Here is an 18,966-nt window from a genome sequence, read left to right as displayed (position 1 = left end):
AACATTTAAAATGTTGCAAAAATAAAACAAAAGCGAAACAGAAACGTTTGGGAGGGTTATGGAATATTAGGGTTATGAATATCGTGTGGTGAAGCTCGGCCTGCATAATCACAACCAGCTTTGAGAAACTGACAGCAGCGTCGTTATCGGTGCGTCCCAACTAAACAAGATGGAAAATCTTTTTTCCTACAATTTTCCTGGATGATTTCTTGGTGTGTTTTCCGACTGTGGAATCCAAAACGTGGTAATTAACCTGCACAAACAGCTTATCAAGTGTTTTTGGACAAAAACTAAATTAGAAGTAACTTTTCAGCAAGATATAGGAGCTTGTTTTGAGTAAATAATTCCTTAATGGTGTTTCTAAAAAGTTGTAGTTCCAGTGGCAGATTATTTCAGTTATAACAAAATATTTTTCCCATTTTTAAGTGAAATAATTTGCTGGCGTTTTTCCATCGATATTAAAGAATTATTGACGTGAAAGAAGCTCAGACACGTTGCTAAAAACATACTTTCAGATCAGTCCAGTAAGCATGAAGGGAAGCTACTGTTGATAAAACCTGAAACTGCTGCTGCGCAGGTTACTCAACAGGTTGTTGCTAGGTAACCACAGAGTGAGTGAGTGAGTTGGTTGATGCCTTTCCTAGCTGGAGGTCAGAGGGTCACTAATGTTTTTTAACAGATTGATCAAAGCAGCTGGATTTATACACAACAGCACCCGAAGCAGGAAATACTACACTGTAAAAACACTCAATCAAGACTAAAAATACTAAGTATTTTTAGTCTTGATTCTACTGCGTACATCTTAATGCACTTGAAATAAAACAAAACTCACTTTTCAGCAAACTTATTTGCTTGTTTTCAGCAAATAATTCCCTAGTATTGATGAAAAAGTGCTGGTCCTATTGGCAGATAAATTATTTATAACAAGACAATTTCTCCATATTATTAGTGGAATAATCTGCTAACGGAACCAGGACTTTTTCATAAGCATCAAGGAATTATTGACTTAAAACAAGCCTCCATATCTTGCCAAGTTACTTTTTAAGTTAGTACATTTAATTTAAGAACAAACTAAGATATTTGCATTAGAAACTAGACAAAAAATACTTGGTAAGATTTTGTGTTTTTGCCATTTGATGCACAGCACACTTTCAAAGTGCTTTTTTCTTCTTCTTCAGAGAAGAATGCGTGTGCTGTGCGTACCTGCAGCTGTTTCTTCACGCGGTCGTTCTTCTGCGCCTCGGTGATGCGCTCCTCTTCGCTGCGCTGGCTGCTGACGCCGTCGCTGACCAGCTCGGCCTCTGCCTCTGAGTTCAGCTCGTCGTGCTCGTCGTGCTCAGGCGCCGGCGGAGACGTGATGGCCGTCTTCAGCTCCTCCCTCGTCTTCTCCAGGTCTTCCTGTGCTGAAATGGCCTGGAAGGTTACGGGGGGAGGAAAGGGGAGAAAAAAAAAAGAGAGAGACACTTGGGTTTTAATTTTATGCACTATTTAGGAGTTCTTGTATGTCCCTGAATAATTCTAGGTTCTTTATCTAAGCAAACAAACAAACAAAATGCTAAAGAAGAAAAGAATAACTGCAAATAAGGAGAGAAGACCATCTAGGATGTGAAGGGTTCAGGTTTCCAAACCTCTCACTGAACGCGTCACAAACAGACTGCAGGTTTCATTACCTTGTGTTGCCACTCCGATGCTTCCTCCTCCTTTTTCCTTTTTGCCTCCTCAAGCAGAGCGATTTTGGCAGTGAACTCTGCTAACTCAGCAGCCTGCATGAAAGACATCAGTAATCAGACACCATGACCTCAAGTCAAGGACAGTTTAAATAAAAGTGTAGCAATAACTCACTTAAAAAAATGGTATAAAGTTTGATCAAGATGTTTACATATATGGAATAAAAAGAAAACAACATTTTCTCACCAATCCTTATGTTGGCCTAGTTACAGTTACCTGAATTCTTTATATTTTCTAAATGCCAGAAAACTTAGCAGGAATGTTTTTCTACAGATTTTTTTTTTGTTGTTGTTGAATTCAGAAGTTTACATACATTGGGTCAGTATCATGGTAAACTGTCTTTTAAAATGTAAGGCTTAGGCCTGTAGGGGTTAAAAAAAAATCTAAAAAATAAAAAAAACTCGCCAAGTTTTCTGGCATTTAGGAAACAGATAATTTGGGTGATTCTAACTGACCTAAAACATGAAGTTTGAGAGAGAAAAAAAGTGAATGAATCCTGCCTGTTGTTCTGCACAACGTATTATGATGTATCAACAAGTGGAAAATTGAAAGCTGGAGATAAATAACAATAAAAAGGAAACAACAACAACAGATGAGAGTCGCTGAATCAAACCCACCAGTTGCTCCTGGGTCTTCATCTGGTCGGCGGCCTGCTGAGCCAGCGCTGCCTTGGCCTCCTCCGCCACCTGCCTCTCCCGGTCCAGCCGCTCGGCCTCTTCCTTCGCCCGCTTCCTCTCCTGCTCCAGCTCCAGCGCCCGGCGCGTCTGCTCCTCCAGCTCTGTGGGGACATTCAAAGTAAAACGGCTGCGGTCAGCGAGCTTTCTGGCCTCGAGCCGCTAGAAAATGTTCGCACAGGCCGAGACGCTTTGAAGTTTTTATTCCTGCACCCTCGACTTTTATTCGTTTAGTTTTCCATTTTATTTCTAAAAGGTAGACTAAGAGAAATTGTCATCCAGGTTTTCATTTCTTTTCTTTTTAAATCGCAGACAAGTTGAAGAAGCAAAGAGAGACAAAAAATGAAAAAGCAGGGCCTAACAAGGAACTTCATTATTTATCTGTTGTATGAGGAAAAGGCTCTGCAAATAGACATTTTTATTGCAGCAGTTGATAGCTGATGATTTACTTGCATAATTTTTAAATGAGTAGCAATAAAAAAAAAACCCATAAATGTCATAAATCAGTATTTAAATCTTTAGTAATCATGTGATAATAGGTTTTGCTTTGTGCTGATGTGGTGCAGAACGTTTCTGTGCAGGAGAACCAATCAGGTGTCGGCGTTCTTTAGGGAGACAGAAGGAAGTTAAGCTCTTCCATTAGAAACTTTATAATAGGATGCAAAAGTTACATTTATATGCGTGATACAAATCTTACTTTTATTGAAAAAAACAAATTAAGACCAATATATATTGGAATTTATCTAAGCATTGCCTACATATCCAGTTGTACTCATGTTATTACAAACGTCACAGTTTTCAATCGCGGGAATGTAGAAAATTAAACTAATAATAAAAGTATGAAGCAGAGAGAAGGTCAGGCTGTTACAGAAGATTAATCATGCTTTTAAAATGGTTAATATGGATATGTTTTATAATAGCTACTGAATGCCATGGGAACAAAATCTGTCATTTATTCAACAGTGATTACGCAGATAACTGATGGAGTGGAGCAGGACGCACCTTTCTGGGCCCGTTGCGTTTGCTCTTCGATCTGCCTCAGCCTCTCTATCAGCTCCGCCTTTTCTCTCTCTATTCGCTCCTTCTCTTTCTCTGCCAGCTCGCGCTTCTTCTTCTCGTTCTCCAACTGCGCTCTGTCAGAGAAATACAAAAAAATTAAAAAAAATTTAATCACAGCCACACATCAAGTTAGCTGTCACTTTATTTAAAACGTTACATTAAAAAAGACGCACATCAGTATTTTACATCAAGACATTACAGATACGTTTTGAGCCGAGTTTGTTGAATAAAGTCTGAAGGTAACTGAAGACGTCAACATAGGAAAGATTTGTGGCAGAATTTAGTCAAAAAACTATTAAATCTAATAAATTATTAAAATATGCCTCTGTGTGTTTGATGAACATTTCTTCATCAATATTTAAGATCTTTTGGACGCAATTTGGCACTTTAGAAATAAAAACTCATGTTATTTGACAGATAAAATAATATTAATCACACAACTGTCTTGCCATGTGACTCTCTTGAGCACGTGTGTCAAACTCGAGGCCCGTGGGCCAAATCCGGCCGCCGTAGCTTTTTATGTGGCCCTCTAGATTATAGAATAAACACCAAGTGTGCTTAAATATTACGTTTTCAATCAAATAAATGCAGTTTTTATCTGTTTACTGCCAAATTATATCAGTCAGTCCATCCAGTTTGAGAATTATTGTGGAAATTTGTGCAAAAGTCAACAAATCTCCACATTTTTTTGCGCTAATAATTGGGAGCTTATTGCAGGTTTTCTTTAAATTGTCAAAAACTTTACTTGTACTGCACGGCTACCTCAGGCTTAATTGATGTCAGATTATAGTCCATGATCTATATAAAAAGTAGCATTTACCATCATTAATAAGAGAAAATATCAAATATTTCCAAATTAGTGCCACAAACACTTAGATTTTTTTATTGCAAAAAAGAATCACAAAATCCTGGAGGGACTGAAAAGATGTTCATTAATAATATTTAATTTGAAGAATTCATCGCTATTTTAACAGTTTGTGATCAGGTTTTATCACTACATTCTGGAACAACCGGCTCTTTAAGAGCATTCATGACCTTGATTTGGCCCAAAACCAAGACGAGTTTGACACCCCTGCTCTAGAGTATAGAAGGCCACATAAACAGTTCTGATGGGCTGCATTCAGCCCACAAGCCTCAAGTTTGGCACATGCGATGCAGGCGAGTTGCTTATTGGTCCCGCTGAAAATGTTACCATTTATTTTGTGTATAATTAATTTTATTTATTCCTTTCTGTAAAATCCACTCCAACAGCAACCCACTGTGACCGAGTTTTTTCTGATACAACACCGCCCCCTACTGCTCACTAGGAGTTGTGAAAGAAAAAAACCAAAACAATAAACATGTCAATCTAGCAGAAGAAGTAAAAACTGAGCTTCAGGATGGAATGAGAGTCTTGACTAGCAGCTGTGCCGTACCTCTCCATCTGCTTGTGGTGCTTCTCCTCCCTCGCCTGGGCCTTCATCTGCTGCACCTCGATGGTGTCCGGCTTCCTCCTCCTCATGTATAACTCATGGTTTCCCATACACAACGCCAGGATGCGCTTGTTGATCCGCAACCGAGGGGCGTAGAACACAAAGTCCTGCAGGGGGGAACGGTCCGGGGTTACGCCTTAAACGACCGCCGTATTCAACACAGGACCTGCACCGGTTTATTCCCGTTCAGTCGGCTGGACTTACTGGAGCTTTCTTGTCGATGGGTTTGATGACAAACTTCTTGTCGTTGAAGGAAATGTTTCTAATCTCGCTCCAAGGGAAGCCGATCTTCGGAGACAATCTGAGGAGATGTCGGGTGAACATTTAGGATGGAAATTGTGATTTACTCACAAAGTTTGCAAATGATTCTCTTTCAAATGCTAGGCGTCAACTTCCTAAATACTTTCACAGCTTTGGTTGTGCCGATTGGTTTTACCGTTCCCATCTGGAACGGCATTCAGCATTCAGTGGTGCCAAGAGCTCAACACATAGGAATAAAATCACCTCAGCCGAGTTTAATCTGCTGGTTGTCAACATTATGAAGTGAGTAAACAAATCCAGAGTGACGGAGCCGTTGTGGTTTCACTCTCCTCCTCTTTCAGTTTCATACACGGCCGTGCAAAAGTACAAAAACTCTGAAGTTTCTGCCAAGCACAGTTATGTAACGGAAGGAAAAGGGTTTGTTTTTCTCAATAGATTACAATTTTTTTTTTAAACTTGTTAAAAGAAAAGCATTTTTTTTTTTTGGACAAGTTTCATAAACAGTTTCATTAAAACGATGAGAAACGAACAGGTCAGGAGAGACGAAGCTGTGGAGGCGTTTACTGTAAAACAACGTTCAGGAACAGTAACTTTAAAAAGACAATAGCGTTTGACATTAGCCTTTTAAAGTAGGAATCCCTGACCACGTTTTTATTTACTTTTACTGCATCTCTTACTTCAATTTGTGACATCGCTTTAATGGTATTTTTGCATCTTGTGTTTGTTTTATGGAAAGTTGCTTTTTTTTTTTGCTAAATATGGTAAATTTACGTTAATATTTTACATCCATTAATACAAAACCTGCATGTCAAACATTACGGATGGTGGAACAATTAGCTCCGCACATCACTGATCATCCCCAGAGTGAAACACGGTGGTGGCAGCATCATGCCTTCATCCAATCTGAATGAGCTGCGACTATTTTGCAAAGAACAGGAAAAAATCCCAACCTCTGGATCCGCAAAGGAGAAAAAAGCAGCAAAAGGAAATCAAAAGTAGCATCAAATTAACTACTTTTGATTCCTCAACATATTTTAACTTCAGCAGTTGCTACCGTAGATCAACATCTACATGAAACTGCTAAAAAAAAAAAAGAAAAAAAAAAAAAAAAGACCAGTTTCTTTTTAAGTTTAAAGCAAGAATGTCCAAACCTTTGGGCACATGGGCCAAAATCAACATGTCAAAAGGACTGGAGGGCCAAAAGGAAATGTTCATGCACATATCCAATAATAAACTAAGCGTTTAACACTTTAAACCCAGAAATAAGTCAGAATTGATGGATGTGATAATAATAGATACAAAACTTGAGGTTTTTGCATGTTTGCTTCTGAGGAAATTTGGCAAAACAGTCATTTCTGAGCAATAAAATCAGGATTTAGATCACGCTCTCTGAAAACAGTTAGCCAAGTTTAATAAATGTTGAAAATCTGTATCATCTGTATCGTACTTTGGACACCTCTGACCAACCAGCTCTAATGATGCGACCCTGCAGGTGTTTGAGGCTTTATTTTGTTTACTTGTCTTCGTGCTCGTATATGTTGAGGCCCAGCGCGTCCACGCCCAGCCACAGCTCCGTGCCCTTCTTGTTTTTGATTTCAAAGTAGTTGACGCCGTACATCTCCAGGTCCTGAGCGATCTTCAGGTACTCCATCATGGCGTCCTCCCTGCACATGTCCACAAACACACAGTGAACACTACACGCGTTTAATATCAGAAAGCGCATCAGCCACAATCCTTTGAATCATAGAAATAATCGAGACTGCTGAACGGTAATTTAAAAAAAAAAAACAAACATTAAAACATTCACCTGAGCATCCCTCTGTGCTCCTCGTGCCACGTCTGTATTCTGTCCTCCCACTGCTCCTTTGTCAACTTGTGCTGCTCCAAAACTCTACAGATTTTACAACATAAACCATGAAGACTGTCAGCCAACATTCATTTGTTACAAATTAGGAAACATCCAGAGAGAAAAAGAACTGAACAGGCATATTACATGTGGCGTTCTGCATGCAAATAGCTTTAATAAAACTAGGAATGTGTCAAAATGTCCATCCTGACGATGAACACCAAACCTGATGGTAACGACCAAACCAACAACAAGTTGATCCCTAATGACTTAAAGGCCTTACGTCACCTAGATCTGACACGATTAATCGTGATTAATCAGTTATTGAAATGATCGTCCATTTAGCAATCGATTAATTGTTAAGTGGAGCAGTCAGACTCAAAGAACAACACAGTCAGAGCAGCAATTAAACCAAAACTAAAAATATATACATTTTGCACTTAAAATAAAAAAAAACCTTTGTCTGTAAACATGTTCTACCCAGGACTCCACACGCAGTTTTAGCTTCAACCAGTTCAAACTCTATAAAACAAATCTATTAAGAACTTTTAGCTATCAAATTATTAATTAATCAAAAACATAATCAATAGATCAATTGATGTGAAGTCGAGCAGAATGGGCCGAGCCGTTTTGTTTTAGCTGCAGATTAATCTTTTGCTACAAGCCATCAGTTGGTCACTAGAGGAATCCTCTCATTGCGTTTTAGAAAACTAAATCTTTTCTCGTCTTTTTTTTTAAAAAAGGAATCAAATTACATTTTACCTCGTCTTTTAACCTATTTTTAATTAAAAGACTTGAATGAAAAATATGCAGAATATTATTTTAGCCAGTTAAATCGTCATTGATAGTTTAATCAATAACAAATAATTGTTAATTGCAGATCTAATGTCACTAATATGTACTTCATTCAACATTTTGTGCGGCAAGGTTAAAGATTGTGAGACGAGGTTGGTTTGTTGTCACTTGTAATAAAAATTAGTGTTATGTTGATGCTACAAAGAGAAATTCCTTGTCTAGTATTTTTATAAGATTTTTATTTATTATTTTTTATTGTTTCAGGCTGATATAATCAAGCATTTGGGTCACAGAGCAGAACAGCGGTGGCGTTTACAGTACACTGCTATACTATGTGCTTTATGGCTACAAAACTCAGAGGAATGAAAATTATTGTTACTTTTGTTGTTTATAATATTCAGACTGCATGAAGTAACATTAAGCAAAATACACTGGATTACAGACGCCCAGCATCGCTTGTTTTTTCTCCTGCTAATTTGGGGGAAAAATCCACTTCCCACTTATTGTTTCTGACTAAATGTTTGTTTTGAGGATAAAAGGACAGATTCTGCCTGTAATGGCATAATAACTCAAGAACACATGGTCAAATAAACTTTACATTCTAATAATCATTTAACACTGGAGCTGGAGGGCATTTTAAATATCCAAAATAACTAATCAAAACAGAAACGACACATAAAATGAATTATGGAGTTTCTGGAAATAAAAACTCCTTAAAAGAAGGGAAAGTTGAGGCCAAAGCATCACAATGAAGACTTATCATCCAGTTTTTAGTAGAAAGAAAAAAAATAGAAAAATAAATCAAGCAAATGGGAATTATTGAGTTTGTTTTGACTGATCATGCGGTTAATTGATTTATTGTTCAGGCGACTTAGAGATACTGATGGGCTCCACAACACTTGGCGGCACAACAATGTATGTTCAACAAAACAGAAAATTTATGTTACTTTTCTTTAGTTTTGCTGTGAAAAACCCCCCAGCAAAAAGTCGGCATTTGTGTGCGTCTCTGCTGTACCTCTGTGGCAGCAGCCGGTCGTTCGCCAGGTAGCCGGGCTTGTGGACGTCTTTGCTGTAATCTCCATACTTGGCCTGAACCGCATAGGAGGCCAGCAAGACGGCCGTTTCTGGAGGACAGTAGTTCTCGTCATTCAAAATGGCCTCTTTCACCTGTAGAGGGAAAACACAAGTTCAAAGGTAGAATCGGATTCTGGCTGCGGTTAATTGTATCTTGCGATTTTAACCAACATTTTAACGTCCGTGAGAAACAAAGAGAAATGAGACACTAGGAAACTTTGATCAGATTGCAAGTAGTTTGTCTTCCAGTAGAGGGAGCTGTTGTATTAATGTGGATTTCTGGTTTCCCGTTCAGCCTCTTCATCTGAACAGTAATGTGATGTTTGTCACAGAAACAGTGAACTAGCAGATATAAAAAATAAAATAAAAATAAAAAATCTGTAAAGCAGCTTTGGAAGATCTTCATTTTGTTGTTCTGAGCTCGTTTTTCTTAAAATGCAACATTTTATTCTGAATTATGACAGAGCTGCACAGCTACAGAGACATTGAGGCCAACACAGTGGATTTGGAAACTGGGTTTGCCCCTTTAAGCTCAACAAGGGTGAAATTTCACCTGAAAGAGTTTTGGAAAAACATCTAAATTAAATCAGGCAAACGTTTGAAGCGTACCAACCTGTCCTTCATTAGTTACCTGCTGAGAGACGAGAATAACCCAGGAAAGCTTGGGCAATATGCAAAGAGGCCTTTAATATTAAACAGCAATTCTGACTGGATAACAAGAAGAAAAGTTTGTTTTTTATCTGTTATTGTCCTGATAAAAAATAATCAAGTGTCCACCTTCTTTGATCACTTCTTCACCGTTCTGAGAAATAGTTTTGATCCAGTCGGGTTTAAAAGATTGTTTGGGGGAACAAATTCAACATCTACTGAGAGTTAAAGGTTCAACTGTGTCAACTTTCTGTGTGAACAACAGAAACAGAAGAACAGCTCCACCGCTAGCTTAGCACTAGCATTAGCTTGAGATTGGCCCAAATTTCACTGCAGAAGTCTGTTAGGCTTCACTGCTTATGACTGTGAGCTACATTCCAAATAACGAGTGATTAATGTGTTAATAACCCAACATAAAGGGTTTTTTTTAAATCACATTTTTAAAACTTTGGCCAAATCTCAATGTTTTATAGTTTTATTCTCCATTGTAAATTCATGAATTTGAAAACCTCCTCTTCTGTCTTTCTTTTTTTTCCCATAACTATAGTCCATTATATAGTTCAATGAAATCTGTATTTTTTTACATAGATAATGTCCTGTGCCAGTCTTGACATACGGTAGGTCATGTTTTACGTTCCTTTAGGTGACGGGGTTTAACTCGCTCGCTCCTAATTCAGCCCATAATCATATTTCCAAGTGGTTCCAGTTAATCGCGTGCTGATAAAACTCACTGTTCCTTGTTAAAGTGCTTCGTAAACTTAACTCGTCGACTTAAACGGCTTTATTTTAATGATATTTCAGAGAAAGGTACAGCCAGACATCCAGGTTCTTTATGGTTCAATGTCATCGTAAAACGTTTGAGAAAACCCAGATTGGCTTCACAAAATGACATCATTCTGTTAATGCAGTTTGTTCCGTACAGATCATCTGGGCAGAACTTTTTCTTTTTTACTTGTCTGATATCCAAGAACCGTCATATAAAATCTCTGCAGTAGGAACAACCGATGAAGGCTCCACAGCATTTTTACACTTGATTCTTGTAAAGGATGAAACGTCCATGCCAACAAATGCTCAATTTCTTTCTACCTCATAAAAGAATAGGTTCGTTTGTTCCTGCACTGACCTCAACACCAAAGTGAAGTGGCTACCTGAAGCACGTAACATGAAACGGACTCATAATTTCCAGCTCGGGCAGAAAACTAAAAAGATTCAGTTAAAAATTAAGGAACGCAAAACAAACATCAAGTAGCCTAGCATTAGCTAATCCAAAGTGTATAACTCCATGAAACATTTGTTTTACTGGACGTAAACAGAGAATCGGGTCAAGTGGAACGACCTTCACGCTAACTGCATTAGGGATCTCCATTGGCAGCGACAAGCTGCCAAATGACCTGATCGCTCCACATCGGATCAGCCGCCCTGCTCACCCGCATTAACTAGTCTGTTACATGTTGGAGAAACAAACCAGTCAGACTAAATCTGCTTTGTGGTTACGTCACAGTACTAGACTAACGCCACGCCGCACCTGAAGGAAGAAGAGCTTCTGCGTGATCTCCTGGATGAGCTCCTCGGAAACGTCTTCCGGGAAGAACTTCGCTCTGAACTTGAACTGGAGAGGATTCTCCTTTTTCACGTCCTGCTGGGTCACCTGGGGGGGAACGGGTGAACTTTTTTTATTATTCAACAAAATTACCGTTCAATTATATGATTCACTCGAAATGAGATTAGAGAGGCTTGCAGGGTTTCCTCTAAGATTTTTTTCTTGACTGTGTTGCTGGGCTGTGTGGGGGAAATGAAGTGACGCGACTCTGCAGGGAGCCTTTAAAACGAATCTGAAACACAGGGTTTCCCACAGTGTATTATAAGCCTGGCGGGCCACCAGGCTTTACTTGTGCCCCCCACCAGGCTTTGCTAAAATATTAATTTATTTTAGGGGTTTTTTTAATACCTGCCTTTTTTTAGGACTTTATAGTTGATGTTTAGGTATTAAATTATCTTCCAATCTTCCAATAATGTATAGCCATCAAGTGATGTCTTCAAATTTTACACATTTCTTTAACTTAAAAACACAGCAGGTGGCTGCATGGATGACTGCCCTGGTGCCCGGAGAACCAGGCTTAGCATGTTTTCTGGGGGAAACTTTGTGAAACACTAAACATAATTGAAAGCCAAACTATATTAATTAGCTACTTTGTTGTTTAAATGCAAAATACATCATAAGGGTTGTTCTCACAGACTTTAACTAAAAATACATTCAACTTAACCTTCCTCAGGCATCTTTCGCCTTTTCTCTCCCTCTACTTCAGAACATCGTCTAGTTTTACCAGCACAGCGCACAGTAGCCAGTTTTTTAACATTTCATGATGTTTAAATTCATTTCAAACTCTGATTATGGTTAATACAAGTGTCCAAACACAGGCCACTTATATGTATATATATATCTCAGACTTTACAGTGTTTTAACATGAACATTAAAAGAAACTTGATTTTGAAGGTGTGGCAGGTTTAATCAGTTACATGTAGAGGAAAGCCTGGGTGGATTTCAGGACCTGGGAGGATTTTCTCACCTTCTTGTTGAGTTTGAGCCACGTCACGTAGCCTTTGCTGTCTGTGTACTGCAGGCCGAAGAACCAGACTTCCCTCAAACCCACAGTCTTCACCACCTGAAACGAGAAAAAGGCTTTCGGTTCCAGGCGCATGGACCGGGTGGCAAGTGGGAAACCGTCCATTAAGCCAAATGGGTTTCCCCAAGAGAGACTTTTTATTCCAACAATGCATCATACATCGAGTATTATTCAGTCCCTCCATCATTTTCTTCAAAATAATAATAATAAAATAGCAACAATAATAATACAAAAAGAAATGAATGATAATAATAACGAGCTGATTTAATATATTCATTTACATTAAGTCAGTCCAAAACAATTGTCATCTTGAGGCACTTGAAACAAAACAGACCAGATCAGTTCTGCTCAAATTAGGGTTGGGAGATAAATCTTTGATTTTATTCAAAATTTGATTTCCAAACTCTTTTTCTTAAAAAAAAAATATATATATATATATATATATATATATATATATATATATATATATATAAATGGCAGAAAATCTTTAAAATTTGACTTTTATTTCACTCATTCCTCCTGTGACTTGACCAGCAATGAAACAAGTTTGTCAAAAAATTAAAAATAAAGATGATAGTTAATTTTTCACCAATGCCCAGGGAGTGCAGTGGTGAAGGGAAAAAAAAGATCCCAATTTTCGAAAAATAAATCTGACTAAATTTGACTAATCAATAAAATCCATTTATCATATTCATCCAATTCAATCTGGTGTAATCTAATCTCAGTGTTTTCCAAAGGTATTTATTTGCTTTTGTCTCATTAAAATTAATGTATTTAATTGTAATTTTATGTGACGGACTGACGGACAGACTATTGCCCAATTGCTTAGAGGAAGGACCATAAAAACATTTTTCAAACGTTTTGGCAACTTTAAATCTGCAAAGTGTGGCATGAGTTAACACTTTGTAGAACCGCCATTTTCTGCAACAGCAGCTGTTGCTCAGAGACTTTGGGTCATTTGAACAGTTTCTCGGCCTCAGTGGGGACAGAGGGTTTGAGGTTACGTGCAGTGCGAGTTTTTTTGCCACACAGCATTTTGCATGCAGGCCAAAGATTTGGTCTGATCAGAGCGCACCGGTTCAGATGTCTGCTCCTCTGAGCTCCACACCACAGCAGCTCCACCATAGGGTCACTAAATGCTTCCGATTAATGCTAAAAAGAAATAGATTGCTCATTTCATTTGTGCTACTTTGTGTTCGTCACAAAAAAATCCTAAAATAAAGACACAGGATTGTTGTAGTAACATGAAAAAGCATGGGAAATGTCAACGTTTACCACGTAGTCAGATTCATATCAAACGCATTTTAGTTACAGACATTGCTGTGGATAGAAATTAAACACCCCGTCTGTCGAGAGAATGATGCAAAATACAATGAAAGGAAACCAAAATAATTTAAATTCTGGTGACATAAAGTTTTCTAAGAGTCAAAAAGCTACGTGTGATCTCACTGGTGACTAATCCAACATTCTTTTTCATCTTTTATTGTATTTATTTATTTTTTTTAGTACACTCTGCTTGTTCAAAACACACCATCTAAACCTCAACCCATTTCCCAGAGGGGATTTGGACACTCGGATGCTAAAGTGAATTTACAGTCAATACATCAGCCCTCGCAGCGTGTAATTAACTCTACTTCAGGCGTCACAGAGGCAAGCTCACACAAACAAATTAAAAACCCATGTGGATCAAATGATCACACGAACATGCAATTTACTCGAACGGCCCATTAAAATGCTCTTCAGCAGGGGCGTCTGAGAGAGTGAATAATTTGCTGAATGAATAATTTGCTCGGTCCTTCGTACAGTTCGATGCGTGAAATATCGTCCGGAACGCCTCGAAAAGTCGCCGAACGCATTCAGGATGAGAAAGGAGGAGTTAGAACCAGAGAGGAAGAAAAGAACGCCGTGAAATTGTCAATGATTAAAGAGTTTGTATTTAGGCCGGTTCAGCTGAGGTGTGTTAGATTTAAAAGCTCGCTGTGGCCTTTATCATCTCTTCCAGTGTGCGTTTAATGCGACCTTTTGGCCACTTGCATTTCACTCTGCAGCCTCTCTGTCAATGGACTCCCTTCTCATTCAAAATGTTCACAGATTAAAATGAATCTGTGAACATTTTAATATGAGACAAGTAAAACTGAAGCTTGGATCTGGGAATAGTTTTCCCTTTTTTTACCCTACATCATTTCCACAGAAGGAATGAGTCAGGTTAAGACATCTGGAAAAATAAAGACTTTTTTTTTTTTGTTTAATGCTTTGGCCTATCCCACACAAAATCATAATTTTATATCCTTAAAAACTATTATTTGTAAAACTTGCAACCAAAGTAGAGATTTGAGGAAACTGTGTTTGTGTTGTTAGTGTTACAGTCTGTGACAAATATATTCACACGCTCGCTTTGACACGTTTCCCCATTGTATCTTATTAACTTTACATTCTAATATACCATCTAAAAAGTAATTAAACCGATTATATATATATATATATATATATATATATATATATATATATATATTCACAAAAATAAATCTCCTGGTGCCATGATCACTTCCTAATGAAAAGTTGTGGATGTTTTGAAGCAATCTGATTGGCTGGCAGGGTTTTGCTTTGCGCTGCACTGCCCCCTGTGGGTTTGGCATGTTCAAAATGCTCAGGAGCAGATTTGTGTGAGTTTATGTGGATGAGAACTTTTCTGAATACATTTTTTAAAAAATATATAGAGGAAGTACTAGTTTCTACAAAGAAATGGCTACATGTGTACAAGACCTGAGGGGTTGGAAGTGTACCTTGGAAATCAGCTTTGGTGGGGAAGCAGGTGGAAGGGTGCTTAGCATTTATTACCGGTTAACTTTTCCAATCATCTCCCAGTTTAAGCTACTCTTCTGCAGTTCAAATGTGATAACTGTAAAATTACATAACAGGATCAATCTGTATTTTGGCTCATAGAATCATCTCTAACCACCAACAAGACTGAAAAACACGAGCCACTTTCTGCTTTGCTCGTTAACGTCTGTAAATGTTACAAACTTCCTCCTCGTCATTAAAAGTGATTAACATTTTGTTTCAAAGTGTAACCATTGTAAGATAATCATGCTACGTGACAGGAATACTGGGCTCTACTCTTGTCCACGCTCAGCTCCACAAATGAGAAAAGTTTGGGATGTTTGCTACAGCAGCAGTAACTTTATTAACGTAACGTTCATCCTCTAGCATTGCTATGTTCAGTTAGAATCGCATCAAAAAGTAGCCGTACTTTTTGATGCTATTCAAAAAGTAGGTGGGTCTATTACAGATGACATTTAAAAATGTTTGACAAGCACAAGTCCATATTTTCATCAAACAAATTAAAAAGGACACATAATTGGTGTTGTGGCTTCACATAAAAAAACTAAAGCAGAAGTCAGAGAAGAGCACCAACAAAAGCAGAAAACAAAGAATGCCTCTTGTTCTCCGTCTTCCTTCCTCCATGTCACCACAACCCCAACAACCCTGCACAGTCTGACATGAAACGGCACTGAAAGCTGCCCTTTTACTTACCAGACATTCACACACGCACACACACAAAGGCGGGCACAATACACCCAATACTTCCACCCATCCTCTGTCTTCTAAAAGGTCCCGATTAAAACAAAGGGACCTTTTGTGTACAGATCTAAAACCAGCCGAGCACCGACTGGTACAACCACACGACAACCAACAATTGGAGCCGCACAACATCTCAAAATCATATCTACGGCTCACTACATTGTCTGTGAGGTGTAACAACATGGCAGAAGACTTGATAATGAGATATTTCTTTAGCTATAAATGATTGTTCAGACTCTGCACACCAGTAGAGGCCATTGTCACAGAGAGAGTTGGAAGAGTGGAAAAGGTGGATTTATCACAGCTGATGCAATCAGATTGTTCTACAACAATATATTTATCTGATGATTTTATAATATCATGCAGCTACAATAACTCTATGCTTCGTGTTGGTAAGACTTAATTCAGAGGTCTAAACATCTCATACTTTCAAAGGTATGAATGTTTTTTCCCTAAGTAAAGTAAAACACTCTTACCTGATCAAACAACTGTTTCCCTGTCGTGTTCGGCTGGATGGCAAACTCCAGCTCAGCGTCCATGGTGGTGACGCGCACGTTGATCTGGAAAACACAAAAAAGTTAAAAAATACCTTTTTAATAGCAGTGTTATATATCGTCAATACACTGACTAATAAAAATATGTTTTCCTGCATGGATTGAACATTGCCACAAGTCTCTGGATTTTTAACATTTCTAAATGTGAGTCCAGCCATCCAGCAATCAAAAAAACATATCCTACATGAACATTCTGCTCAGTTCTGCCGGCCCTCAAGGCTGCGTGTTTGGCCCTCTGATGTTCACACTGAATGAGAAACCATCCGTCTCCCAGGAGGAAAACTCATTTATTAAATCTGCAAATGTATCCAAAGGAGTGAGACATTCGTAGAAATTGTGACTCGACTTACAGGAATAAGTGACAAAGTGTTAGGTTTACAATGTAAGGGATAAAACATGAACTAAATGGAGAAAATCACTAATGGTGAAGTCACTCAAGCACCAACAAGCAGGTCTTTGATTTGAACAATTGTGAAACATGGATGAACAACAATGGAAGTTGTGAAGCGGGTGTGGCAGAGAGGAATTTCTCATGAACATGAAAACAATCAGTCCCCAACAGAATCCTCACACAACTCTAAAGAGACGAGATTGAAGCGTGTTCAAAGTCCTGCATCTCAGCGAAAATTTTACCCAACGATAAATTGTCCCAGCAATTATTGCGATACACAATAATATTGTTGTTTTGAGACCATTTTCTAGTAATAAATTGATAATGGCGTAATAAAGCCAGTTTGTATTCTCAAACACTAATAAACTTACACTGCTACTGGTAGACATTTTAAACTTCCAACATAAAACAACTAAAAACAAATAATAAAAAGGGAATAAAAACACACACACAACCAAAACCATAAATAAAATCGATTACGGAGTCTCTAAACAAAAATTATCCTTCATCAGAGTGGAAATTAATGCGTTCAATTTCATTCATCACTTCTTATTGCAACAGGCTTATTTCTGGCTGCTCTCTGGGTACCTGCACAGGATGGAAATGGGAGCTAAACAGATCATTGATGAAATTTGATTTCATTTGCTCAGAAAAGTAGGAGAAAACATAATTGTGGCTGACCTAAGGTGAAAATAGAAAGCTTAGGGTTAAACTAATGTAGGGTTGTACTGTGTGGCACAAAAGAGGGGGATTAAAGTGAGGAAAACTTAAATCCAAAGCAGGAACAAGCAAACTGAATCCTGAACTTCTGTCAGCTGGTGGGGCAGCCTCGGTCATTTCTGTGTGTGTGTCCTCGTGTCCGACTTCTTCTATAAATATGCTTCTGCCACAGTGAACACGTGCACAAACAGTGCAACAGCCAGCATCCATATATGGAGGCGCATGTTTACGCTGTTCCTCTCTGCCAGCCAGCAGAGGGGAAGTAGCTTTGCTCTAATGAGGAAAAGTCATTAGGAAGATTCCAGGCAGTAGCACCTGCAGTCATTTTCCCCTCGTTACTAGTGGCTAAATAATATTATTTTAAAAGCAGTTTCTTCTGGAAATATGGAATATTTTTACTACTCATTGTCTTGAAGACGAATGAAAACAAGAAATGATGTGAAAATCTATTATTTTAGCACGTTTATTGATCCAGTAAAGAAGCATGTTTATGTTTGAGAACTATTCAACCTAAAAGTGCAATACTAATATAGACTGTACAGTAGCAATTATACAGTATAAAATAGTAACTGTGTCCCACCTTTTTCTCTCACTATCAAAATTACCAAAATTGTTTCTATTTGCTAAATGCTTCAATAATCAGAAGAACATTTTATTTGTTAAGGTCTTCAAAATCAGAAGTGTGACAATTCAAAGTGACCCAAAGCAAGAGAGAAGTCTGATCTGATTTAATTTCAGACAATCTGACTCAAAGGTGGCCTAATCTTGTACAAAGAAATCAAGATAAAAATGGTTCAGCAACCATAACAGAAAAACTCCTGTTTGCTAAACCAATTCAGGACGCTGCCATTAATAATCACATGAGTTTAGGAGAAAAGTGCACTTCACCCAGCGGTAGTCCAGGTTTGCTCAAAATTCATAAGAATTACGCCCAGTCCACACGTAGCCGCATAGCGGGGAAAACGGATACACTTTTACGCATTGTGGCCTTTTGGTCACATGAAAACTCTTTTTAATATCACTAAAAATGATTTATAAAAACTCAGAAATCTCTGCATTTGTGTTTCATGTGTACATGAAAAAACATGAAAAAACTTTACTAATTTAAGTCATTTCACGTATCTGTCACACAAATAAACCTCTTGGCCTAACAGGAAGCTGTGGGTTTTTTAGGGAGTGTTTCTCAAATTGTGGCCCACGGGCGCCTCCTAGTGGTCCTGCATGTAAACGACCGTTTATTTGCCGTGACGTCAGCTTAAAGTGCGACGCTACAGCTAGCTTACCAAATGATTGTGTTGAAAGTAATAAGAAAACTGGCGTAAAACCGGGATACTCAAAAGAAAAGCCGCAGATACCGATGGAAAGAAAACACCAGGAATATTATATGATCAGAGGAAGCTAAGTGTTAGCTGCTGAGAGTGTCGATGTGTCGTTCACTAGCAATTGGATTCCTTTGAACAGCTCCATGCGGTGAACGGTAGGACTCGACTCAGTCAGAACCGTTATGTTTTTTTATTACTTTGCTTGGTAATGAATGA

The 18,966-nt window shown here is 38.3% G+C and overlaps 1 protein-coding gene across 3 annotated transcripts in view; it reads right to left on the bottom strand.

Moving 5' to 3' along the window:
* Positions 1 to 18,966, bottom strand: part of LOC103478268 (radixin) — a 45,057-nt gene that overhangs the window by 2,186 nt on the left and 23,905 nt on the right. For all 3 annotated transcript variants that reach the window (XM_008431999.3, XM_008431985.2, XM_008431990.3), the window contains exons 3-14: positions 16,240 to 16,323; positions 12,125 to 12,220; positions 11,083 to 11,205; positions 8,851 to 9,002; positions 7,002 to 7,085; positions 6,712 to 6,858; positions 5,138 to 5,234; positions 4,877 to 5,040; positions 3,405 to 3,535; positions 2,346 to 2,506; positions 1,671 to 1,763; positions 1,204 to 1,413 (exon numbers count right to left, since the gene is read on the bottom strand). In XM_008431999.3, coding sequence (XP_008430221.1) covers positions 1,204 to 1,413; positions 1,671 to 1,763; positions 2,346 to 2,506; positions 3,405 to 3,535; positions 4,877 to 5,040; positions 5,138 to 5,234; positions 6,712 to 6,858; positions 7,002 to 7,085; positions 8,851 to 9,002; positions 11,083 to 11,205; positions 12,125 to 12,220; positions 16,240 to 16,323 — 1,542 coding nt within the window. The remainder of the gene's footprint in view (positions 1 to 1,203; positions 1,414 to 1,670; positions 1,764 to 2,345; positions 2,507 to 3,404; positions 3,536 to 4,876; positions 5,041 to 5,137; positions 5,235 to 6,711; positions 6,859 to 7,001; positions 7,086 to 8,850; positions 9,003 to 11,082; positions 11,206 to 12,124; positions 12,221 to 16,239; positions 16,324 to 18,966) is intronic.

The sequence above is a fragment of the Poecilia reticulata genome, chromosome 2 (genome assembly GCF_904066995.2).
Source record: "Poecilia reticulata chromosome 2, P_reticulata-male-v2, whole genome shotgun sequence".
Classification (NCBI taxonomy): Eukaryota; Metazoa; Chordata; class Actinopteri; order Cyprinodontiformes; family Poeciliidae; genus Poecilia; species Poecilia reticulata.
Note: the sequence above shows the minus strand (reverse complement) of the source record. Positions and strands in the feature narration are given on the sequence as shown.